General features: G+C 43.8%; 1 protein-coding gene across 2 annotated transcripts in view; it reads right to left on the reverse strand.

Annotated features, from left to right (window-relative positions):
- CA8 (carbonic anhydrase 8) overlaps positions 1–25842 on the reverse strand; it is a 90063-nt gene that overhangs the window by 17044 nt on the left and 47177 nt on the right. For both annotated transcript variants that reach the window (XM_045049682.1, XM_023248778.2), the window contains 4 exons: positions 22928–22990; positions 19554–19602; positions 17794–17906; positions 4792–4961 (listed from right to left, as the gene is read on the reverse strand). In XM_045049682.1, coding sequence (XP_044905617.1) covers positions 4827–4961; positions 17794–17906; positions 19554–19602; positions 22928–22990 — 360 coding nt within the window. In that variant the 3' untranslated portion in view covers positions 4792–4826. The remainder of the gene's footprint in view (positions 1–4791; positions 4962–17793; positions 17907–19553; positions 19603–22927; positions 22991–25842) is intronic.

The following is a 25842-nucleotide window of genomic DNA, read 5'->3' on the forward strand; positions in this document are numbered from 1 at the left end:
AGATTATTCATGGAATAATAAGTCTTGGTTATCAAAGCCCTCCAGATGTCTAGCCATGTCATACAAAAAAAAAAAAAAAGTCATTTTAAGTCCAAAAACTAAAGTTATTTTAGTAAGACATAGCTAAAATAAATCTGAATTATTTTAAACATTTTTTAGAGAACTACCAGAATTTTTTTTTCCTTTTCAGTTCCAAGAGCTTAAATGAAACATTCATGCATTAAATTCAAAGTCTGACTGTCAAATCATTCCACTTTAATAAAAATTTGAATTACCGCCCTTAGGGCATTATTAAATATCAAATAAAAAGCACACATCCATAAGTTTGATTTCCCAATATAATTTTATGTAGAACTATGACTAGATTTGTATTACACATTTCAAGATAAAAGGGTCAAAAATATACTCATAGAAGGATGAAGTCAGAACTGGAGTTGCCTTTGAAAGCACTCCTACACCGTTCTAAGGAATTTGCGGGAAAGTGACACCCTTTAAGTAATCTTGGCCACAAAGATGAGGACACAAATCCACCCTCCTTTTAAAATGCCTAGGTCATAATTGATTTAAAGCCTTGAAAATTTATTCTTTACCTTCCTACCATATAAGGAATACGAAGTATCTGAAATACACATAATCTCATCAACAACATTTTGGTCTGCGTGCCATGTGTGGGGGAGACAGAAAAGAGCGACGGTTATTTAGATCTTTACAGAAAGGCAACTCTGGCCTAGGACTAGATATGGATCAAAAATTCAAGGGAATAATCTGATTTCATAAAAAGTGTCATTTATAGTTACTGACATTCACAGAGTACACTAAAACCTAGACTGGAGAAATCCATAAATTCACGTTCACCCAACCCCACTGCACCTCCTGCCCACCCCTCCTACTGTGTTGCTCCCGTGAACCCACCCTCCCTCCCTTCTCTCTGCTCCAATCTCCCACCTTCCCTCCTGCTCTCACGCCTCCTGGCTGCAGCCCCATTCTTCCTTAAATAACAAAGGCAAGTCAGGGAAACTCAAAAGCTACAACCCACCACCTCCTTCTCCCTTCCTATAATAGCCCACAAAGTGTCCACTCTTGTAACAAAGCAGTATCGACATTTGCTTAGGATTTCATCCCTTTTCGTTTTCAGTAGTCTCTGCACCCAACGTGGCGCCTGCACTCAAGGCCCCCAGATCAAGAGTCGCATGCTCTTCCAACTGAGCCAGCCAGGCACCCCAGATTTCTTCCCCTTTCAACTCCTCAGAGACCTCACAGCTAGGATCAGCCTCTCTGAGACATGCCATTTTCATCGCCTCCCATCTCCTGGCTCATTACCCCAACATACAGACAGCTGCTAGTATTGTGTGTGCGTGTGTGTTTAAGAAGGAAGTGTCCCTCAATCCCTTCCCCTACTGCTGCGGGGGGGTTCCACTCTACTCCCAGCCTAGCTCAACAAGAGCTGCCATCACAAGACAACTCCCCCTCCTCCCTTCCCACTCAACTCGGGCCTGCCTGTGCAACACACATCCCTCCCTCAGCACGCCACCCCCCCCCCACCGCCAGTGTGGGGATGCTCTCTGATCTCTGCCGTGCAGTGGGTAATAAGGGCTCTGCCAGTCAGGCTGCCCAGGTCCAATTTCCAGCTCTGCCACTCAGGGACTGCATTATTTTGGCCAGTGATCTAATTTCTCTGTGCTTCAGGAACTTATTTATAAGGCCACCTGTTAAATTTTAGGAGCACTTATGGGGCGCCTGGGTGGCGCAGTCGGTTAAGCGTCCGACTTCAGCCAGGTCACGATCTCGCGGTCCGTGAGTTCGAGCCCCGCGTCGGGCTCTGGGCTGACGGCTCGGAGCCTGGAGCCTGTTTCCGATTCTGTGTCTCCCTCTCTCTCTGCCCCTCCCCCGTTCATGCTCTGTCTCTCTCTGTCCCAAAAATAAATAAACGTTGAAAAAAAAATTTTTTTTTTAATAAATTTTAGGAGCACTTAATGAGATGATCCCATGTAGCATCAGAACATTATACACATACACATATATATACATGTACATAATCTCCATGCCAGTGACGACCATACTCAGTTCAGACCTCCTTTCTGATCTCCACTCCCGAAACTCTAGTACCTGCATGAGGGGTCCACTACTGTGACTGACAGACCATCTCTCATTCAACGAGCTCCCACTCCACTGTCTTTCCGACCCAGAGTCTGCTCTGGCTTTCCCGCCATCATTCAATGGCACTTCATCCACACAAGTTTCTAAAGCCCCCAATTCCCAGAAGCTATCTTTGGCTATTTCCATCTCCTTCCACCATCATCCAATTTATCAACTAAGTATCACTTTCAATGTTTATTTAACACACTTTAACTTTTCCGCGTCTCCACTGCTCCTATTCTAGTAGCCAAGACTCTGTGTCTGTCACCTCGGCTACCCGGCAGACTTCTAAAATATCTCCCTCCCCCTCCCCCTCCCCCTCAGCCCACTATGACCCGATCTGTTCATTCCCCAGCTACTGTGATCCATTGAAAACACACATGAGGTCCAGCCACTCCCCTGAGTAAAAGTCTTCATGGGTTCTCAGCACATCAACAGCAAAATAAAGACGCCTTCATGTGGCAGCCAGAGGCTTCGGGGCCTCCGAGATAAGAGCTCTGCCCCTTTGAGTCCTACACGCCAGATGTACAGGGTCTCCCTTTGTACCTCAACGCATCAAATTCTCACCTCCTCCACACGGAGCAGCCCCTCAGGGCCCTTGCAAGAGATATTCCCTCTATCTGAAATCTCCTTCACTGCATTTTCTTCTTCTTCTCATTCATGGATTCATTATAAGCTGTAACTGTATGTTTCTGAAGTATTTGTTTTTCCTCTGTCAGGCTCCCCACACGAGATTCTAAGTTTCATGAGAACAGAGACGTGTTCTTCTGACCTTTGGATACCCGGAACCCTCACACAGTAGGTGCTCGATAATGATTTTTGAGCAAATGTATTTTAATTCTTTAGTTCCTCCATTGTAAGGCTTAGCTTAAAGCACTCTTGGGTTTTTCTCCCTTGTTTCCATATATGGATTACTCTAAGTCCCCACTCGTTCCTACGAAAGCAACGTTGCCTGGTTGGCCCTCACCATCTCCAAAATCAGAAGGGGAAGAACTGTACTGGCTAAGCAATGGAGAGTCAGTGAATGACTGGAATGTGGCTGGCTGATACACGCTACGCGTAGTTCTAAAGAATTTCCGGGGGCACCTGGGTGGCCCTGTTGATTAAACATCCTATTCTTGATTTTGGCCCAGGTCATGATCTCACAGTTCAGGTCATGAGTTCAAGCCCCGTATCAGGCTCTGTGCTAACAGCACGGGGCCTGCTTGAGATTCTCGCTCTCCCTCTTTCTCTGCCCCTACCCTACTCACGAGCACTCTCTCTCTCTCTCTCTCGCTCTCGCTCTCAAAATAAACATTTTTAGAAAAGAAAGAATTTCTAATTTGCCAATAGATATTCAAGACACAAAGTATTATATGTCATGATGGATTCAAGGTACAATGGAGATGCTTCAACTCTTAAAAACCTTGAATCTAACAGAGAAAAAATAAGAAATACACACATAGCTAACTGGAAGAAAGAATGTGAACTGAGAGGCACAATTTAAGGGAGAAGCAGAGAATTCGTGCTGAGAACAGTATTTGAGTTGGGCCTGCAGGGGTGGGAAAGAATGTATGAGCAAAGCACAGTCACATAAGAAAAAAGAAGTCTGGACAGAACACTAGGAATATGTGGTATATAGAGAGAGGCAAGAAAAACGGATGGGGAAACATGGGGACAAAATGATCACCTTTTAAAATTCCAACGTCCACTGTCTAGCTTGTGAGACCGTGAGCTTCTTGAGGCTAGAGATTTCTACTGACCTGAGACTCCCACACACTGTTCCACCCGCACAGTATGTGAGCTCACACTCTCCACGGTCCAATGAACAAAGTCCAAGCTCTGACCCGTTTGCCTACGTTAACTCCGACAGATGCTTTCCTCTTGTGGGAAGCAGTGGTTGGCCAGCTCAGGGAACTGACCTCTGTGTGCACTCTTAGGCAATGCACAAGGTAAAGAAATAATCCAGCATATATACAGCCATTTATGTATATTTGAGCTTTCCCGTGTCTGTGACGTTTTATCCTGTTAGCTCTATGGGGATAAGGTATACACATATTGAATTCGGTATGTTAAAATGCATAGATTATGTTTTAGACAATAAAGGAACGTACCCTATTCACGTAACTGACAAGCGTTTCTTGATCTATCAAATAAAAGCACTTGCACAGGTCAAGGGTTTTAATGCATGCCAGATCTGCCCTCGCCTACCCCGATAAATAAGATCGGATCTGCATTAGACAAGGGTCAACTCTGAGGCTCACACACTCCTCCAGTGGCCTCCTCTGTGTTCCTCAGTCATCAGGAGGTGACTGCTGCCGTTTCAAGGCTACAGCATAGCGAGCGCTTAAAAAGGACTTAACCTCTTTACCTGGAGTAAAGAGGGGCTGCCTCTCTGCCTCGAGGCTCCTTATCTCATGAAGGTCAATATTAAAGCAAAACGAGAATTAAAGGCTGCCCTGGTGGGAAAATAGAAGGATGGTAAATTCTTTCTCAACACTGCGTGAAATTTTTAAAGCCACCTGATTTGTAATTAACAGCGCTTGCGAACGTGTCATCCGTTTTATCAAAATGAAGTGCACTCACGCTGCTAAATTATCAGCATCACCATGAGAATTACTCTGGCATGGCAGCTTCACGTAACTGTGTGCCCTCTTTTCCTTAATCTGCACATACCCAGATGAAGGCAGTCTCGTTCCTGTTCTCGTCGGCTACTGAAATGCAGCTCTAATGACTCTGTCACTAAGTGGCTGAGTGGGTCTAAAATTGTCTCCCAAAATCCCGTCACAGCCTTCCACAAGTTCAGCCCCCTTGACGTGTGTCCTCAGCCTTCGAAATTCTTCGATCTGAAAATAAAAACAGAGCAACACAAGCTGATTATTTGCTAGACATTTCATAAATGACTTCAAATATGCATACATTGTAAGAATTTTAAAAAATAAAATTAAAGTTGATCTTCAGGAAGAGCAAAACCGTCTTAAGTCTTCCAGACCTGAGAAAGGCATCAGACACAAGTGGCACCCAAGCAACGAAGGCCGGAGAAGAGGAGACACCGAAGTCTCCAGACAAGCCCAACAGCCACAGAAACCTGCTGGACTCATTCATGCGAGAATGATACACATCTCCCCAAGAGCCTGCATGATAAGACAAGGCGAACAAATGAATGAGTGCTCTTAAATGCTTCCCAAGTACAGCTTTCATTAATGGACTCTGGTCCTGCTGTAGCCTGATTAGATAGATCCTGATTAGATGCTGGATTTATCAGATGGAGGTTTCCTTTATCACAAGACTCCCTCTGCCGCTCTTCCAGCCTTCTGGAGCGCACAAGGCCCAGTGAATACCTCCGACTGTCCAAAACCGTAAGCCCAACTTCCCCCCCTTAGCAATATCGATTTTCAAGTGAATCTCCCTTTCTCAGGTGGCTTCCCCAGATCCCATGGATTCTCGTTCCACAGGAAGGAAGAGATCCCCAGTGTCTCAAGGATCAGTGTATCCAACTTGCCAGGTCTCCATCTCCCAAGAACCCACTCGCTGCCGGGACCCGCCAAACACTAGTGAAGCAAGAAGCGAACGTGATGAACATTCACCAGGCTCATTCGCATTCGTCGATTTAGCTACAGGACTCATCACCTGATGTTCTTCTGCTTAAATGTCGCACAGTCACAGGGCACGTTCTTTGCCCCTTCCACAAAAGGAGAAACTGAACAATTAAGAAAGTTTCCACGTTAGCCAGGTCTCACACGTCCCAATCGGCCTGTTCTTCTCCTGGCTTCACTGCCACCTCTTCAGGATTCTCATCACTCAGGGGCGCCTGGGTGGCTCTGCTGGGTAAGCATCTGACTCCTGATTTCAGCTCAGTTCATGATCTCACAGTTTGTGAGTTTGAGCCCCGCAGCAGGCTCTGCACTGACAGTGTGGAAGCTGCTTAGGATTCTCTCTCCCTCTCTCTGCCTCTTCCCTACTCATTCTCATTGTCTCATTCTCTCTCTCTCTCTCTCTCTCTCAAAATAAATAGATAAAACTTTAAAAAAGTTTTTAAAAAGAAATTCTGATCAACTCAGTATAACCTGTATATATTCCCGGATGTGGAACAAATGTGCTTTAAAGAGCATCGATTCACCGAAAGTTCACCAGGAAAACGGGTTTGTCTACAAATGTTCTTCATACAGCAGAGCCACAGGATTCTGCCATTTGTGAGCTACAATGAAATGCAGGAGATCAACTGATTCAGGGGTTCTAATAAAAGTCTAGAACCCCCAAGAGATTTTGGAGGGCCCATGAAACCCTTGGATGACATGCAAATGTTTACATGTGCCTTTCCTAAGAAGAGGTTCCCAGACTCCAAGAGAGTTAAGTCTCACAGGATTCTAATATTCCCACCACTCCTATACTCATCGGGAAACGGAGCACAGGGAAGAGTAAGTAGCTTGTTAGATTCGAACCCAAGTTAGAAATCTAAGGTCTTATTTCCTCAGCATTCCAAACGATTTCCCTAAATGGGAGAAGGCTGACCCACCTGCTACTGTCCTGTCGTCTGCTTTTTTAGAACACCTGTGTGCTGTACTTGCACAGCAGTGCCCGTGAGATGAGCAAGTGGCTGTTTAGTCTACACAGTGGTTTTTCACTAGACTTCCTTGGGATCTCAGGCTGAGAATACGGGCGGCACCTATTGCTTACTTCATCTGGAAAACTTCTAGAAGCAAGGCTGCGTGCGAATCCCGTCATCATCCGTGGAGTGTGCTTTGACTTCGAGTTTGTCACGGAGCAGAAAGGAACCCAGTCGAGCTTCTTCAAGAAGGCGACTATGGAGGTGAAGGCAGTTGGGTTCTGCATCCAAAGCCCCGTTCACTCCCCGGCTCTGACCCCTAAGACCCCAACGACCCGATCAGGTCACCTCTTTAGGCTTCAGTTTCCACATGTGTATAAGCGTGATGATGGCAGTACTTGCGAGGACGGTCCAAGGAGTGAGATAATTCACGACAATCACTCAGCACACGTCTAGCACGCAGACGTGCTCGGCAGCTACTAGCACAACTTCTTGTGAAGTCAAACCTTTAGCATCCTGAGATAAATATTTAGCTACAACTTGATAGGTAAAAAGCAGACTGGAGGTAAGAAGCCAATTGACTGAGAAAACAGAAAGGGCTCCCTCCTTGCATTCACTTTGATGTGTCAACCCCACGTAAGGGCTGCGTCTAGAATCTTCATACCATGCACTGGGTCACTCAGGAGCGACAGAGACTAGAAACTGTACTGCGTACATATATTTTAGGAAATGCTTCTCTTGGATTGACCTAGAGGCTTATGTTAAAACTAGGTTAATTTTATATTTACATATTCGGAGCTGACAATAAATCTTTCAAGCCCCAGACCTCAGCCTGAAGCAAATTCAGTGAAAACAGCTTCTTCTCGAACAGATGAGCTGAATCCACAGCGAGCCAGCCTCAAATCACTGCATTCTTGGAGAGAACTATTTCACAAGAAACGTGTTTCTCTGATCACAGGCAACACTTTGAAGACTTCAAACGTCAACAGAGATGGAGGGAAAAACATGTCCTTCTGAAATGCCAATTTTTCTGAAGTAGCCCCCCCCCAAAACCTTTAGTCACTTCAAATGGTTTCAAGACCATACTGGGTTATCTCCCACTGAAAAGACAGACATTGAGAAATGAGAAGAATAATATTTTCAGGATAAAAGTCTGCAATGAAATTCAAATGTCAGGGCAGTACAGAGACTTTCACTGTCACACGTATCAGTAGGGATGATTTCGTTGATTTTTAATACTACTCTACTTAAACATGGTTGTTTTTAACCAATTTAAGAGAGACAGACAGACACACACACATACACACACACACACACACACACACACACAGAGAGAGAGAGAGAGAGAGAGAGAGAGAGAGAGAGAGAGAGAGAGACAATAGAGACCCAAGCTTCAGGGAGAAAGCTCATCTCCTAAAGGTAGCAGAGTTGAACAGTGACTGGTCTCTGAACCAGGAGTGCACTCTACTTAGTTTAAAGCATTTACTCCAACCTTCAGTGACTCATGAACCAAATTATTCACTCAAAGTTCAGCTTTAAAACTGCATTCTTTAGGAGTGCATTTAAAGTGCTAATTTACATGGCTTCAGGTTTGGCACTAATTGTTTTTAAAAGTTCCTAAGTTTCTATAAATATCCTCTACCAGACTTCTTTTGACTTACATCTCTGTTATCATGTTAAAAGAGAAAAATAACACATAAAAGTCAATGTTCTCATATTATTTTATCATCAGGTAATGGCAATAAGCGAATTAGAGTAATATAACTCCTTATGGCAGCCATGGAAAGCAAGTCAAAAGCAGGCTGTACTTAAATAGTCCATATACACTTCTATATCCTGGGATTATACGTTATATGTCATTTATAGGATTCTCCAGCTTTCGTGTACTCAGACTTGTTTTCGTTTATTTCATTTTCTTCAATCCACTATCTCACTTTTTTCTAAAACCATTGCTCCCTCTTTTTTACTAACTTCTCATCCATAAACCAACTCATCTGTCTTTGACTCCTTAATCTGATCTAATTTTCCTAAGAGCATAGAGAAGAGAATATCCTCTCCCCAATAACAATGATGTCAACATGCCCTTATTCCAATCCTCAGTCCTGGTCTCTGTCACTGTCTTCCCATCTTTGCTTGAAGACGGTTACTGATCAGCTACACATACACAAACATCATCAAAATTACAGGCCAGACATGTACAGACATTGCTCTGAAGAAGATATACCAATGGCTAACAGACACATGAAAAAATGCCCAACATCACTCATTATCAGGGAAATACAAATCAAAACCACAGTGAGATACCACCTGTCAGATGGCTAAAAATAACAACTCCGGAAACAACAGATGTTGGCGACAACGCAGAGAAAGGGGAACCCTACAGAAAACAGTATGGAGGTTCCTCAAAAAGTTAAAAAACAGACCTACCCAATGACCCAGCAACTGCACTACTAGGTATTTATCCAAAGGATACAAAAATGCTGATTCGAAGGGGCACACGCACCCCGATGTTTATAGTAGCACTAGCGACAATAGCCAAAGCATGGAAAGGGCCCAAATGTCCATCAACTAATAAATAGATGAATGGATAAAGATGTGGTGTGTATATACACACACACACACACACACACACACACACACACACACACACACAATGGAATATTACTCAGCCATCAAAAGGAATGAAATTTTGCCATCGGCAACAACATGTATGGAACTAGAGTGTATTATGCTAAGCAAAATAAGTAAGTCAGAGGAAGACGAATACCATATGATTTCACTCATATGTGGAATTTTAAGAAATAAAAGAGATGAACATAGAGAAAGGAAAGAAAAGAAAATAAGATAAAAACAGAGAGGGAGGCAAACCATAAGAGACTGTTATGTATAAAGAAGAAACTGAGGGCTGCTGGAGGGCGACAGATGGGCTAAATGGGTGATGGGCATTGAGGGCACTTGTTGGGATGAGCACTGGGTGTTATATGGAAGCAACGAATCACTAAATTCTACTCCTGAAACCAATACTACCCTATATGCTATATGGTAACTAACTTGAATTTAAATAAACTCTTGGAAGATAATTAATTAATTAATAAAATGCCAAGCTGATCATGTTATGCAAGGAGTTATAACTGTTTACCTGCTTGACTCTGTTCTAGGTAAGGAACCTCTGAAAGGAAGTACTGTGTTGTTCATTATTCTGTTCTCACTCTTTCTTTTGTAATGAATCTTCAAAAAATATGAGTTGGCTGGTGACTTAAAAAAAAAAAAGAATTATAGTCTAGAGTTCATGACCACCACTATACTATCTGAATTAATTTCATCTATTTAGATTTTTTTTTTATTGTGACTACCAGAAGTTTTAATCTTACATAGGCGGCTCATACGGTGTTTCCACTGGATACTGAATACTTACCTTCCAAACTCCGCATTCCGGTGTTAGAGCGCTGTTCTAAATTATACATGGAGGTAAATATAAGTAGACAAGAAATAGGGGTTCTCAAAGTGTGCTTCTTGGAAGAAGTTCCTACCCCAGTCATACTGAATCAGAAACTCTGTGGGGCCCAGCAATCTGTGTTCTTTTGCTTGTTTGTTTGTTTACTCATTTCGGAGGGGAGGGAGGGATTGAGAGAGGGGGGCAAAGGATTTGAGGTGGGCTCTGTGCTGACAGCAACAAGCCCAGTGTGGGGCTCGAACGCATGAATTGCAAGATCATGACCTGATCAACGCTCAACTGACTGAGCCACCCAGGAGCCCCCCAGCAATCTGTGTTCTAACAAGCCCACACAAGTTTGAGAATCATGGATACAGAAGAAAATTTACAACAAATATTCCAAATGATTTGGAAAAAAAATTTTTTTGAGAGAGAGAGAGAGAGAGAGAGAGAGAGAGAGAGAGAGAGGTAGAGAGCACACACATGCAAGCACATGAGCAGGGGAGGGGCAGAAGGAGGGAGAAAGAGGATCTTAAGTAGCCTCCGCGACTACATGGGGCTCTATCTCAGAACCGTGAAATCATAACCTGAGCCAAAGTCAAGAGTCAGATGTTTGACTGGCTGAGCCACTCCGGTGCCCCTGAAATGATTTTCAAACATGACCAGGCCATGGTCCCACAGCAACTTGGTTTTTAGGGTTAACAGCACCTCAAAACCCATGTGGAACACACGGAAAGAGGGGCCCTGCTCCTGCCGCTGAGTCCTGGATACAGTAACACCCCCTTGGCCACCCAGGACCAGGTGAGCTTCCAGGTCCCACTGGCTAAGCACACATCATGACCTGACCCGGGCTGCTGGGGCTAGGAAGAGTCCCGCTTTCCAACCTCTAAGAAACATGGAATGGGGAAGGATGAAGAGGAAGGAAAATGGAGGAGAAAAGAAAATTAAAAGTGGTTTTCCAAGTTCTAACAAGACAAATATCCACATAGTGAAGAACAACAAGCACATTTATATTCCTTTGCTTCACTGGGATCACGTAACGTTGAAAGAGATAAAAACAAAGACAGGCACATCTAACTTGAGAAAGCAGATAAATTAACAAATAGGAACAGATGAGTAAGAGGAAACAGAAGAGAGAAAAAAGGCAAAGGAGAGTAAAACTTTATCAGTCATCTGCGTGTGTGTGCGTGCACATACTTGTACACGTGCCATTATATCAAAATAACCACATTTTATCAACCCTGAGTGCTGTTCACATTTTAATGTCTCTGGAAATCAGGATGTGTCTGAAAATTCTGTTGACAGACTTGATGAAATCTGGTTATTTTTTATTCCATTCTTGGAATCGCATCTCCAAACATAATAATTCAGCTGGAAAAAAATTTTCCTGTAGCATCCTAATGCGTAGACCACTGTTTATTGAAAAGTAATTTAACAGTTATGGATCATAGCAAAATAAAAGAAAATTACACTCATTCAAATCCATCCAACAGCATGCTTTTTCCCCCTAGCATATGCTATGCTAACCAAGAATAATATGAACAAATGCAACTAAGCAGAGGCTCCCAGATCCATACTCTAGAATTCTGAGTACTTGAGAAGGGCGAAAATGCCCCAGGATAGGCTTAACTGTCAACTCTCCACCAGCAAACAGAAGATGACTCCTCCTTGAATCCAGCTGCTGTGCATTTCATTAACAGGTGTGATGATTCAGAGCTTCTTCTTTAACGTGGCTAGTGCAGACAGTATTGTCCTATGGCAGGTGCTTTATTTCACGATACCCATTATTTCCGTAATAATACCCAGCAGCGGGGCGCCTGGGTGGCGCAGTCGGTTGAGCGTCCGACTTCAGCCAGGTCACGATCTCGCGGTCCGTGAGTTCGAGCCCCGCGTCGGGCTCTGGGCTGATGGCTCAGAGCCTGGAGCCTGTTTCCGATTCTGTGTCTCCCTCTCTCTCTGCCCCTCCCCCGTTCATGCTCTGTCTCTCTCTGTCCCCAAAATAAATAAACGTTGAAAAAAAAAAATTTAAAAAAAAAAAAAATAAATAATACCCAGCAGCTTAATTTACATGTTAACCTTGGCATCTAAAAGTAAACATTTCTTCCTCAATACAGTGTTATATTTCTCAACATAGTCAGCTATGCAAAGACTCCATCTACTATTTGCTGTTCCCTTTGTTATTTTATATACAATCCCTCCCCTTTTGTCTGTTCCTCTTTAAGGGCAATAATGACACGAGAGGTCTCAATTTTTCTTGGTCTAAATTTTAGAACCACATCTCTCCCTCTAGTCCCTCTCATTTTTATTGCCCTCTCTAGACCTTTTCCATTTTTGCTCTGCTTTCTCTGAAATTCTAAGAGCAGCAACAGTGAAACATTCAAGTCAACCGACAGACTAATTTCTATCTTCCCCAAATTATGATTTTTTCCAAAATCACTCTAAAATGCATTCTAATATGTGCATGTGTGCATTTTAAATATAATTTTTGTCGAATTGGTTTCCATAGAACACCCAGTGCTCATCCCAACAGGTGCCCTCCACCCTGCCCATCACCCCCTTTCCCCTCGCCCCCTTCCCCCCGTCAACCCTCCGTCTGTTCTCAGTATCCAAGAGTCTCTTATAGTTTGCCTCCCTCCCTCTCTGTAACTTTGTTTTTCCCCTTCCCCTCCCCCACGGTCTCCTGTTAAGTTTCTCAAGGTCCACATATGAGTGGAAACATATGGTATCTGTCTTTCTCTGCCTGACTCATTTCACTTAGCATAATAGCCTCCAGTTTCATCCATGTTGCTGCAAATGGCCAGATTTCATTCTTTCTCATTGCCAAGTAGTATTCCGTTGTATATGTAAACCACATCTAAAATGCATTCTAATATGTGTATGTGTGCATTTTAACACTGCTGCCCTCTGAACAGATGCTAGCATGGAGCTTTGTGCAAACAGTACCTAAATCTTTTCTTAAAAAGCTACAGCTAACTGGGAAGTCATCTGTTTTCAAGAGGAGTTGGGATCATTCCTTCCAATACACATGCCTTTGGTTTTGGCTCCCAGAGAGGAAGATACGGCTTTTCCCAACAATCGAGGAACAGGTGGGTTAGGGTTAGAGTATGTCACTGACCCTACTCAGAGGGACAACAGAAAGCAAGGTCCCCTTTGAAGCCAGCCAGACACAAAGGCCCAGTGCTCTGTCTCTGAATCGTAGCATCGCACGCTAGTCAACAGGGGAGTAAAACACTATTGCTCAGATTTACAGAACATTGGTTGACATTCACAACGTAGTTCAACATTCACATCCCCGTGCGTTAACATGCTAGCAAGGGAATCCTTAATGGAGTTCTGAGAGGGATGGCGAATGTTCTCTCTTCTGGCTCACCAAGGTTAATCCTAACTTCCAATAAATAGAAATGTATTGTGGTGTTAAAGTTTTATTTTTCACTGTAAGGTTTGATCTATCGTTAGAAAAGTACCCTAAACAAAGCGATGCTGAACAAATAGGACCGCAGACTCAGATTCTTCCACGTCATATTCACGTCTGAGACCTCTCCTCGTGGCTAAACACAACTAATACTTTGCTGAGACCTTTCCTCGTGGCTAAATACAACTAATGCTTTTCAGCCGTTCATTTAATGTGTGTGCAGCATCAGATACTTCTCATCTCGCCACCACTTCCTCCTCAAAACTCACGCCCACGCCCCACAGAGGCTTCCAGACATTACGCCACATCAACCTCTTGACTGTCCCCCCTTCTTGAGTCGCTGCACGGGGACAACTCTTGCAACGCATGCCCTCATCAGCTGCCACTCCCAGCATCATTCCCTTTCTCTCCCTGAAGGATCTCCTCTTCTACACGTAGGGCTTCAACCATCACCTACGTAATACGCCCCTTTCTTGGATGTCCCAAAGGCATCTCGAACTCTCTGCATTTACAGCCACGAGCTCCTAATACTCTCCATAAAGCCAGCTCTTCCACTTTTGTTCCCTATCATGGTGGAGAGCAACATCACACTCACCGGTCACTCAAGCCAAAATCCAGGGAGTGGTATGTGGGTTCGAACTCCCTGAAAACCCTCCAGCGTCATCGGTCGCCAATTCTACTCCTTTATTATTTCTAAAGCCATTCCTCTCCTTTCATCTCACTGTCACGGTCCTACCTGAGGTTTCCATCTCCATCTTGTACCTACAGAGAGGTTTTTCAAATTCAAACCTGGCCTCGTCTCTTTCTTCCTCACAACATCCCGGAGACTCCTTGCCTTCAGGAAGCCTCCACGGCACAATATCAAGGCTCTCTGATGAAGGTCAGGCCCTTCATCTCCTCTCCAACTTCACCTCATGCCGCTGGCCCTTTATACTAACAGCGTGCATCTCCAAAGTCCTCCGTGCCTGTGCCGACACTTCTTCCCCGGTTGGCAATGCCCACTGACAATCGTGCCACACCCCATCACCTGGCCGGGGAAGGAGTACTAGATGGCTAAATCTTATCTGATGTCTGTCCTCTGTGCTACCACAAAACCGTATTCACGTCATACCAAGGCACCGTTCACACGAAATTACGGTTCTTTAAGTGTGAACATATTCGCCTTCCCCCTAGAGGGTGAACTCCTTGAGGTCAGAACCGTGTCTTACTGGTCCTCCACTTCAGTGCCTACTATGGTACCTGGAATATAGAAAATGCCAGATCACCCAATCGATCCATGAATGCATGAGTTAATGAATAAATTACCCATATTATTCTCAAAGGAGATCTTCCCCATGCTAACATCTGCCTTCGACAAGGGTAAAGGAAGACAGGACTATGGCAAAATACTATCAGTTAACTTCTTGCATTAATAGGGTCAGGGACATGTAAAAGCCAATGAACGCATCCCCAGCATCACAAAACATACTGTATATCAAGCCTCAATGCTTTGAAACTTGGTCATCCAAGATTTTATGCTACTGGCAGCAACAACAAGGAAATGTGTATCACTGTCCTAGAAGCAAGTTACAGGAAAAGTAAATGCAGAGGGATGTCTGATCTCTGATATACGTCATTCCCAGAACAATCATAATATCAGGACCGCTGAGGTTGCAGTCTCTCACAGTCTGACCTGGACGGGCTGGCCAACCACAAGCACAGCCTTCACATGCCCACCTCCTAATCCCAGACCTTCTTCCCTGCTTTGGAAATGTGATGTCGGAGAGAGGACCAGACTTGGGGTAACCAAACAGCAAAAGGAGAGTAGTAAGTCCCATGGGACGTGCCAGCTTAGAAGAGTTCTCTTCTAAAAGACAGGATGCCCTCAGGAAAAAGTCCCGAGAGAATGTTTCTACCATCTTCTCGACTCTTCTTCGCCCATACTCTTTTCTTGGGTATCTCATTTGTTTGTGCCCACTGGCTCCTTCTCTTATGCCAATGATCCCTCCCTCAGTCAGCCTCTGAAGATGTTGCTCTCTGTTTCCAACTGTCAAAAGAAACCAAACTCTTCCTACTTGAGGACACAAAACATAGGCCAAACAGGCAGAAACCTTCTCTGATACCAGTGAGATTTCCTGTCAAGGTCTCACATGGAAAAAAGAGGGTCTCAAAGGAACTGTAATGTCATAAAGGGCAAGACTTGAAAGGCGACAGTGCTTAGGCGCCCAGTACTGATAATCACACGAAATCGGGGTGGATCCCCACAACTACCTACTGGCATCTGGGCTCCTTTCTGTAAGGTAGAGTTAACTGCCACTCCGGTGGGCAGCACTCATCCTACGGAGATTCTCTGAGGCATCTGTCACTGTTAACTTCTCTCCTCTACACGCTGGCAATGTTCTCTCCCATCCTGGATCCCAGGACTTCATTCCCTCCTGACTGTCCTCAAGTCCTTCCTAGTGCCCTGCATGGTACCATCGCCTCCAGCTGCCCTGAGGTTCTCTAATCAGCTGGTGTCTCGTCTCCTCCTCAACTTGAGCACAACTCTGCATCAAATCCACTTCTTCCTCTTCCTGGACATGAAGCCTGAATGCACTTCCCAGCCTCCCCCGCAGTCAGATGTGGCCATGTGGTTGAGTTCCAGCCAAGAGAAGGCAAGCATGAGTGTTCACCGTTTCTAGGACTGGCCCTTAAAAAATCCTCCTGGAGATTCTTCACACTCTTCCCCTTTCTGTTGGCTACGTGTCCACACCTAGGGCAACTCTGCGAGTGAGGCAGTGTCTTTCAATCTGGTCCCTTAAACAACTGCACAGAGAGGAGCCTTCACCAGGAAGAAGAAACCCACTTGCTGGATTCTGAGTAAGAAATAAATTTCTTCTGTGACAAGTCATTGAAATGTTGACATTGACCGGTTACCGCAGCTACCATCTTGGTGTTAAAATCCAAACCCATAATCAGTAGTCCAAACTTCTATTCCTAACATTAGACTCCAATTTCTAATTCCTTTTCTCTCCTTTACTAGACTTGCTCCTAATATCTTTCAGGAATTATTCACTTACTTCTTTTTCTAAGAATTAATTTTAAAAGTTCCCAGTCAGGGATGGGTTTCTCTCCTACGCGTTTCCAGCACACCTCACTGCTCACAATGAACATAATTATCTGTGTGACTGTTTGCTTCTTCAACTCTACGGCAAACTTTTTGAGGGTAAAGACTACGTTTTAATCTCTATGTTCTTTGTGTGTCTGGTTGGCACTGGGCATAGTTCCTTGTGAGACCAGAGGGATGAATGAATCAACAAGGGATCTGTTATGTTAAAAATATGAAGGCCTAAAGGTTATGTGATCAAAGTCTGTAAAAGGATGGCGAAGCTAAATTGGTAACTCTTAAAATTAATCCTTGGAAAAAAGAAAAATAAGAAGCAACTATTAAAGGCTGAAAGGATTTTGAAGATTTAAGGACAAGCAAAAAAGAAGGGTTTACTGAGTAGTTAGTAAACTTAAAGTTCTTATAAAATGATAGGGGATATAATAAAAATCTATAAAACGTTATTAAAGGAAACTTGGTTTGTTTGGAGTATAGCTTAAGACTTCTGAGATTGATCATGAAGAAAAAAAACATAGCCTTTTAGAACACATCCCTTAGACCCCTGGAGGACAGGAGACATGTGAAGTACCTCTCTTGTAATAATATCAAAATCATTATTTAAACACGTTATAATGACGTTGCCTCATGTTCCACCAGCCAACAGCCCAGGACATGCAACTTGGGGCCTCCACCCCTGTGCATCAGCATTAGAGCACCTATGCAAAGCCTAAGGTGGGAAGTTAAGTGACCAAATGTGGGGCTAGAGAACAATCCGGATCTTTCCAGAGCATTCCTTTTACCTCCCCTTCACCCTTCTGCTTACAAAACTTTCTTGTGCAAGACAAGGAAGAAGTATTATAAAGCCCACGTGTCTCACAGAAATAACCAACGTTCTCATTTCCAAGACCTTTCTCCTTTCCACTCCTGGGGAATCCTACACAAAGAAATAACTAGACTAATCAAAAGTCTGACTATTTCCGTGACTTCTATTTACTCCATAAAAACTAACTTTTAAAATACAGTTCATAAATGATAGCTTGGTTTTGTTCATCCCTGACCTTTCAATTGCTTTCACTGGTTCAAGACATTTATTTAACTTTCATCTGCCAAGATGTGACAGATCTAAAGGAAGCTAAAACATAAAAGACATTTCTCTCTTACAGAAACAATATTTAACCTTTAACTCAGAACTTCTTCTGAAAGATTTAAAACGCTGTACTCACCTGTAGCTGGGATATAGTTAAAGGGTATCGGAATAATATCCAGGTGACACCTTCACTGCAAGGTGGGATGGTAAGAGAGCCTTCATAGACCCAATAATCTCGCAGCAAAGGATCTGTGCAGCCACATGGACATGTCACGAAAATTTAAGTTAATGACAATCTTGAAGATTCCAATAATCATTTTAAAATTACAAACTGTCTAAACAACAGTTTTCAGACTGAAGTCATTTTAAACTAGAGCCTCGCACATGTATTCTTAAACTAATCCTCATGAAGAAAATAACTAATGGGAAAATATGACAAACATTCTTTCTATTGTTTCTAGTGATTTCTATCATTGTATCACTATATAATCCAAATATGGCTATATAAACCTGATATATACATACACATGTGTACGTATATACCAAGTTTGGTCACTTCGGAAGAAGTGTATCTGTGGTGTTTTGTACCTTAGTGAAGGACTGACCTGACTTACTCATACGTAATTCAGTATTAATTCAATACTTACTCCACGTGAGGCACTGTTTGTTCTAAGCACTTTACATGAACTCATCTAACCCTTACAACAAACAAGATACAAAAATAAGTAAACATTAAAAAAAAAATTAAAAAAAAAAAAGGGGGCGCCTGGGTGGCTCAGTCGGTTAAGCGTCCGACTTCGGCTCAGGTCATGATCTCACGGTCCGTGAGTTCGAGCCCCACATCGGGCTCTGTGCTAACAGCTCAGAGCCTGGAGCCTGCTTCAGATTCTGTGCCTCCCTCTCTCTCTGACCCTCCCCTGTTCATGCTCTGTCTCTGTCTCAAAAATAAGTAAACATTAAAAAAAAGATTAAAAAAAAAAAAAAAAAACAAGATACATAGTGTCATTAGCCCCATTTTTCAGACGGAAAAACTGAATCACAGAGGGTTACATAATTTGCCCAAGGTCGCTCAGCTAATAACTGGCAGAGAGCCAGGATTCAAACCCAAGCAGTCTGACTTCAAAGTCTGTGTCTTCAACCATTCTGTTGTAGCTGCGTCTTATACTGCTCCCTCAACAGTAAAATACTAAAGTCCTATTATGACAGGACAAAAGAAATCATTCCTAAGAAATCTTTCAGCTCCGCATTAGAGGAATTCACAATCGAATATGATGGATAAGTGTTCAACACACGGCAAAAACCGCTTTGCCGTGAGGCAGTTGAATGTAGGAAGCCGAAGATAACCATGCGTCAGCCTATTTGGTTTTGTTTAAAACACTAAGAAATAGCATAAAATTTAGGCAGAGAAATGTAAAGACAAAACTTTTATACCAAACAACCTTTAACTACAAACTATGTTTTGAGCATCTTATACACGATTCTTACACGCTTAGGTATACTTAAACGATTAGAGTAACACCTAAACAATAGCACCACTGCAATTAGATACAAAGTTTATTTCACTCAGAGGTTAAAAAGAACCTCGCTGACCAATCCTAGAAGTGTATCAAGGTCATGTTATGCTCGTGCTTTTCACAGGGGTAGCCATTTTTACAGCTAAAAATCCCAAGGAAACTCTTCAGAGAATAATAGAACAAGTGACAAAATGTTTATTATTTCAAAAGGTTTACTCCCATGTTCAGAGCAACCTGAAACTGGTACCTACTATGGAGAATACACAAGTTGCAAAGAAACTGTATTAACTAACAATACATAGTTACATGTAGTATAAGGGAAACAGTGCGGTCTTATCCACACGGTTAAAATTCCTCTTATGTCATCAAGATGGGCACCTACCTGGTAATAAAGTGTTAGGATTAAAGCAGGGTATTGTTTTGGATTTCCCCTGAAAAAGAAAAAAAAAAAAATTTACCCCATGTTAAGATAAAACTTCGAAATCGTAGAATAAAAATCCATTAGCACTAAAAATCCAGGTGGAAGTCTTTTCTGAACGGCAGCCTCGACACCACAGATTTGTGGGTTCCTGATTCCGTCTCCTCACTGGAGACACAGCGGCTCGTTCCGACGAGATACTCCTGCTTTGAGCTTACGGTTCTTTCTCTGCTACAACGGTTCAATTTTCCCTTTAATCCGCGGAGTGAAATTTAACTCTGTCCAGCGTCTGTAGGCCCCACGCCAGGTGCTTTTCCGGCCCTACCACATCCACACCAGAGACGGGCTTTGGTGTAAAATGCCTGAACCCTGGTTCAGGGAATCCTTCTGAAATGACCTTCCTCCCGCTGCTCTGCCCTCAGCTCCCAGCCTTCCTGGCATTATAACCCGCCTCCGAAACTCTCAGTTTGCTCCATCTGCATGTGGTAACCCAGCTCTACGATGTTTTCTAGGTGCTCTCTTCCTCCAGGGAGGGAACACTAACACCTGAGTGAAAATATTCAATTCTTACCAACTTTTATCAAAGCTGTATTTAAATTTCAATAAAATATTTGTGGCATTATTCAACAGTTCACATTTACAATCGGTATTTTACAAAGCGCCTCTTAAAATGCTCAGGCCCTAGAGGCAAACAGACCTGTCACAGCAGTTGGATGTCTCTTATAAGATTACTTTATCAATACAGACATAACAGGGCAAGTTAATGCATAACCTCTTGCTCTCTTCCTTATTTCTAGGAACTATCTGACACACTAAAGAATCCAGCTTACTTGGGGCACCTGGGTGGGCTCCATCAGTCAAGCATCCAAGACTGAAAAACAAATACTCCAGTGAAGAAATGGGCAGAAAACATGAATAGACACTTCTCTAAAGAAGACATCCGGATGGCCAACAGGCACATGAAAAGATGCTCAACGTCGCTCCTCGTCAGGGAAATACAAATCAAAACCACACTCAGATATCACCTCACACCAGTCAGAGTGGCCAAAATGAACAAATCAGGAGACTATAGATGCTGGCGAGGATGTGGAGGAACGGGAACCCTCTTGCACTGTTGGTGGGAAGGCAAACTGGTGCAGCTGCTCTGGAAAACAGTGTGGAGGTTCCTCAAAAAATTAAAAATAGACCTACCCTATGACCCAGCAATAGCACTGCTAGGAATTTACCCAAGGGATACAGGAGTGCTGATGCATAGGGGCACTTGTACCCCAATGTTTATAGCAGCACTCTCAACAATAGCCAAATTATGGAAAGAGCCTAAATGTCCATCAACTGATGAATGGATAAAGAAATTGTGGTTTATATACACAATGGAATACTACGTGGCAACAAGGAAGAATGAAATCCTGCCTTTGGTAGCAACGTGGAAGGAACTGGAGGGTATGATGCTAACTGAAGTAAGTCAGGCAGAGAAAGACAGATACCATATGTTTTCACTCTTATATGGATCCTGAGAAACTTAACAGAAGACCAGGGGGGAGGGGAAAGGGGAAAAAAAAAGAGAGAGGGAAGGAGGCAAACCACGAGAGACTCTTAAATACTGAGAACAAACTGAGGGCTGATGGGGGGTGGGGGAGAGGGGAAAGTGGGTGATGGGCAATGAGGAGGGTACTTGTTGGGATGACCACTGGGTGTTGTATGGAAACCAATTTGACAGTAAATTATATTAAAAAAAAAATTAAGCATCCAAGTGTTCATTTCAGATCAGGCCATGATCTCACAGTTTGTGAGTTCAAGCCCCACATGGGTTCTGTGCTGACGGCGTGCGGGCTGCTTGGGATTCTCTCTCTGCCCCTCCCCTGCTTGTGCCAGCGTGTGTTCTCTCACTCTCAAAAATAAACACGAGAAAAGAGAGAGAATCCCGCGTACTTACTCTCCCCCACCCCCCCTGTATTCCAGAAAGATTGATGCCATCTGAGCAGAAACAATGAAAAAAAATTTCTCAATCCATTTCTAGTAGACACATGTCAGTCAAAATGTGTCCTTCCTCCTTTTTACCAGCTTTCTGACTACTCTGCGCTTTCCCTCTGGTAGCTGGATTCACTCTGAGCCTGCTCAGGAAATCTTCAGTAGAGGCTGCTGCCTCATTTGAGAGGTCCTGGGCTTGTGCTGGCCTACAGCTAATCAGACTTCATTCCCAGACTGATTTTTGGTTTGGCCTTGGATCGCTGAATCCTGTGTTGTATCTCCAGAAGCCACCCAGGATTATGCCGTTGCCCTCCAAGGCCACTCAGATTCAATCAATGCAATGTGAGTGTTAAAAAGTACAGTTTAAAACAGAACTTGTAGGGGCGCCTGGGTGGCGCGGTCGGTTAAGCGTCTGACTTCAGCCAGGTCACGATCTCGCGGTCCCTGAGTTCGAGCCCCGCGTCGGGCTCTGGGCTGATGGTTCAGAGCCTGGAGCCTGTTTCCGATTCTGTGTCTCCCTCTCTCTCTGCCCCTCCCCCGTTCATGCTCTGTCTCTCTCTGTCCCAAAAATAAATAAACGTTGAAAAAAAAATTAAAAAAAGAAATAATAAAATAAAACAGAACTTGTGTTTCCAGCAAAGCTGGGCTGAATCACCACAGAATCATATCCAACTAAATCACCTTCTCTGAGATAAAGGATCCTACAGCCTCTGCGTGCTGGTCTTTCTGAAGTGTTAAGTGCGTAATTGTTGTTTCATTTACACAACTTTCCTGCAACCAGTAAGTGGAAAAGGTGAACTCAGCAGGCCTGGGTTGCTCAAAAGGAGGTCTGTCTTCAGGACTGGCCTTGATCGGCTCGAAGGTTGTGGAATATTCTGGCTGATGAGAATGTTTCTGTATGCCTGAGACCTTGGGCCACGCTCTACCAGCCGGACCAGATAAGTTTACCCTGACAATGTGATTTTTGAAAACGCGTGGTTTTGCTCGGGCTGGGGTGGGAGTGATGGAGTCAGTGACACAGACACCGTGTGCTCATAAAATCCCTGTGTACAAAGGCTCAGCTAGTCTTCTCTGATGGGTGACACTTCACGCATGCCGTGACGCATCACTGCTGAAAGAATCAGGCTCATCCCAAAGCGATTCCACTGGGGTAGGAGAGCAGGAAGCTTGTGTTTGGTTTCTCCCGGACTCTGCCCCATGCACCTTTGCACTGCCCTCATTTTTCACCTGTGTCCTCCGTCTGTAATCAACCACAACCATGAGAATAACAGCTATTCCATGAGTCCTTTTAGCGAATCATCAATCTGAGAATGGTCTTGGGGACCTCTGCCATAACCAGTATTTTCATTTTCTTTGAAATAATAACTTACCTTATATTGAATATCCTGGAGGATTTCAGTCACAGCCTTCAGACCTACATGCTCTTTTCCTATCTGAAATACATAAAGCATAAACCACACCACAAAATTTTTTAAACACTCAGCTTTTACTCAAAATAACTAACAGAAAGTAAAGTTCAAGTCCACCTGAATTTCCTTCTCAGGGAGTAAGTAAATGACCTTTTTATTAATAACCAGGTCAACTTCTACTAAAGGCAATTAAAGTTGTGAGAGAAGCTAGTATAAGAAAGTATTAGCTATGTTCTCGGACATTTCCAACAATTCATTCTAAATTCATCTTGCTCTGTATGGATTATCGCCCACTCTGCTCTATGTAATTGACCCTTGAACAATGAGGGGGTAAGGGGCACTGACTCCTGTGTCCTTGAAAATGACGTATAATGTCTGACTCCCCAAAAACTTACCTACTAATAGCCTACTGTTGACCTGAAGCCTTACTGAAAGCAACAGTCAATTAACACGGATTCTGAACGTTATACGTGTTATATACTGTATTCTCACAATAAAGTAAGCTGGAGAAAATGTTATTAAGAAAATCATAAGAAGGAGAAAACATTTACAGTACTGTACCGTAAAAAATCCACGTATAATGGACCCATGCAGTTCAAAGTCATGTTTGTTCAAGGGCCAACTGTTTATCAAATGATTACAATTTCAAGGGGATTTCAAGGATATTTCTTATTAAAATTGCTCATCACATTCCAAACACTTTCATTTTTACCTTTGGCATTTTTAGATCATTGTCATAAAGATTTTACCAACGTTGAAAAATTGTATTAACTCAGAAAAGTAAGTATGTGATTTCATATTTAAAGTCACCAAAATCAGGACATCTCTTGATTACCACTGGACATAACTGTAAAATCACCTTTTTATTCTTAAATATATCAAAATATGCTGTTCATTGATTTTCATTTTAAAACATTACATATTTTTAGTGTATAATATGCTTCAAAGAACGGGAGCCTTCAAAGAAATCTGACATTAAGTATTCTTGACTTTAACATTAGAAATTGTAAGTGCCATCTGATTTCCACTTTTCGACCAGGTTTCAATGGTCCGTGATAACGGACGACAGCAACAGCAAGAGATAACTTAAAATCTTAGATAAACACTGTTATCGTTCGCTTTTTCTCTTCCACAGTAAGGTGTGGAGAATGACCTACAGGAGCTAGAAAAGCTGTCAACGTGTCGCCATTTCCGTGTCTCTCCACGGGCAGCAACTGCGAAGCATGCCAGGTGAAGGGGCGAGAGAGAGAAAAGAGACAAGAAACTCACGTAACCTAAGACATCCCAATCAGTTCCAAACAGCCAAGACTTCAACTATTTCCCAAGTGTTTGCAGTTCCTCAGACAGGCTTTAAAGACAGAAAACGGACCCTCTAAAGCTAAAGAATAATACCGAAGGCAAATGTAGTCGTGAGTGCAGAAGCCTGGATCTGTTAGCAGAAGGCTTTGCCCAGTCATCTGGGGAAACGGACCTCTCTCTTTGTTGTACTCGGTTAACCACGACGTAGCATCTGGAGGATTCCAGATGGGGTCCGTTTTCCTTTAACGCATCTGCTGTCAGACTGTAACTTGTTGAAAGAGTCCTCAGTGTCGTGGTTCAGGAGCAAGGTCACCTATGCTGGGTGTCTGGGTTCTGAGCCTGACTCACTTTTCAGCCTTAAGCAAGTTTACTTAACCTCTATGTCCTTCAGATTCCTCATCTGGGGGGGGGAGAGGGTGGCGCTGATAGGGTGGAAGATAAGACTACAAAAGGACATGGAACATGGCAATTCAATTAATACCACCCATTATCATCCTCACTCAGAATGTCACACAGCATCAAATAGTTGTGACATCTGGTAGCACTCAACTATCATTGGCTCCTTCGATCTACAAAGATTCTTTACTTTCTGCGAGAGTTTTAAATCTGCAACAAACCCCGGCGAATGCTCCCTCTCTTCCTTTCCTCCTTTGCCAGATTTCTGTACGAAGAGGTTATCACCACCACAAGCAAGCCCAGACGATACTCTGTACGCCCCGGTCCCCAAGATCCCACGGCAATCCAGGTGACAGCACGGCCTGGTGCCAAGGACGGGGAGGGAGGCCAGGTCACGTCTTACCTCTCACCCTCGCCATCTTTCGCTGTCATCCAAAACGCCAACCGTGGGCCCCGCACGGCCCTGTGCGCTTCCACCTTCTCACTCCGCCTCATCTCCACCGAGCCCTCTGCGACAGGGCGCGAGCGCATCTCTGACAAGCTCGGCCACCACCCCCCGGTCTACCGATCCCCCTCAGGTCTGCTCGAGGCGCAGCTCGAGTCCAGCAGGCGCTGTGCCGTCTCCCTCAGAGACAGGGCTGAAAGCTGTGGTCAGAGCCCTGCTGTCCCCCGCCCCGATGGATACTCTGACCCACGTGCACGGGGCCGTCGTCCTCTGAGTGCACCACCCGCTGTCAAGATCCACTTGGGGCAACGTTTTTACAAAATGACTCACTGGTCACTCCCTCGTACACATCACCTCCCGCTGTCACTACGGGGGAGCTTCACCGCCGGTCTGTGTCTTTACCCCCCCGCCGTCCGTGGTTTCTAGCAACATTCCGCCTCAGCACCCATCCCGAGAACACTCCCTGAATTTGTTTTCACTCTGAACACGTCAGCTCCGAAGACCATTCCCTCTCACCACAGTTTCCCAGCCATCTAGCTCTCTCGCTCTTTTTTCTCTCTCCACATTCACTCATCTAAGGAGCCAAGACTCTCAGGGGCCTCTTGGCTTTGTCTCTTTCCCTTCCGGCTACACTGAAGGAGACCCCTCTTCAACCGCCCCCAATTCTCTAATTTTCTGCATCCTCCTAAATCATCTGCACTGCAACAGATCAATGAAACAATTTGCTAGAATGTTC

The sequence above is a fragment of the Felis catus genome, chromosome F2 (genome assembly GCF_018350175.1).
Source record: "Felis catus isolate Fca126 chromosome F2, F.catus_Fca126_mat1.0, whole genome shotgun sequence".
NCBI classification, from domain to species: domain Eukaryota; kingdom Metazoa; phylum Chordata; class Mammalia; order Carnivora; family Felidae; genus Felis; species Felis catus.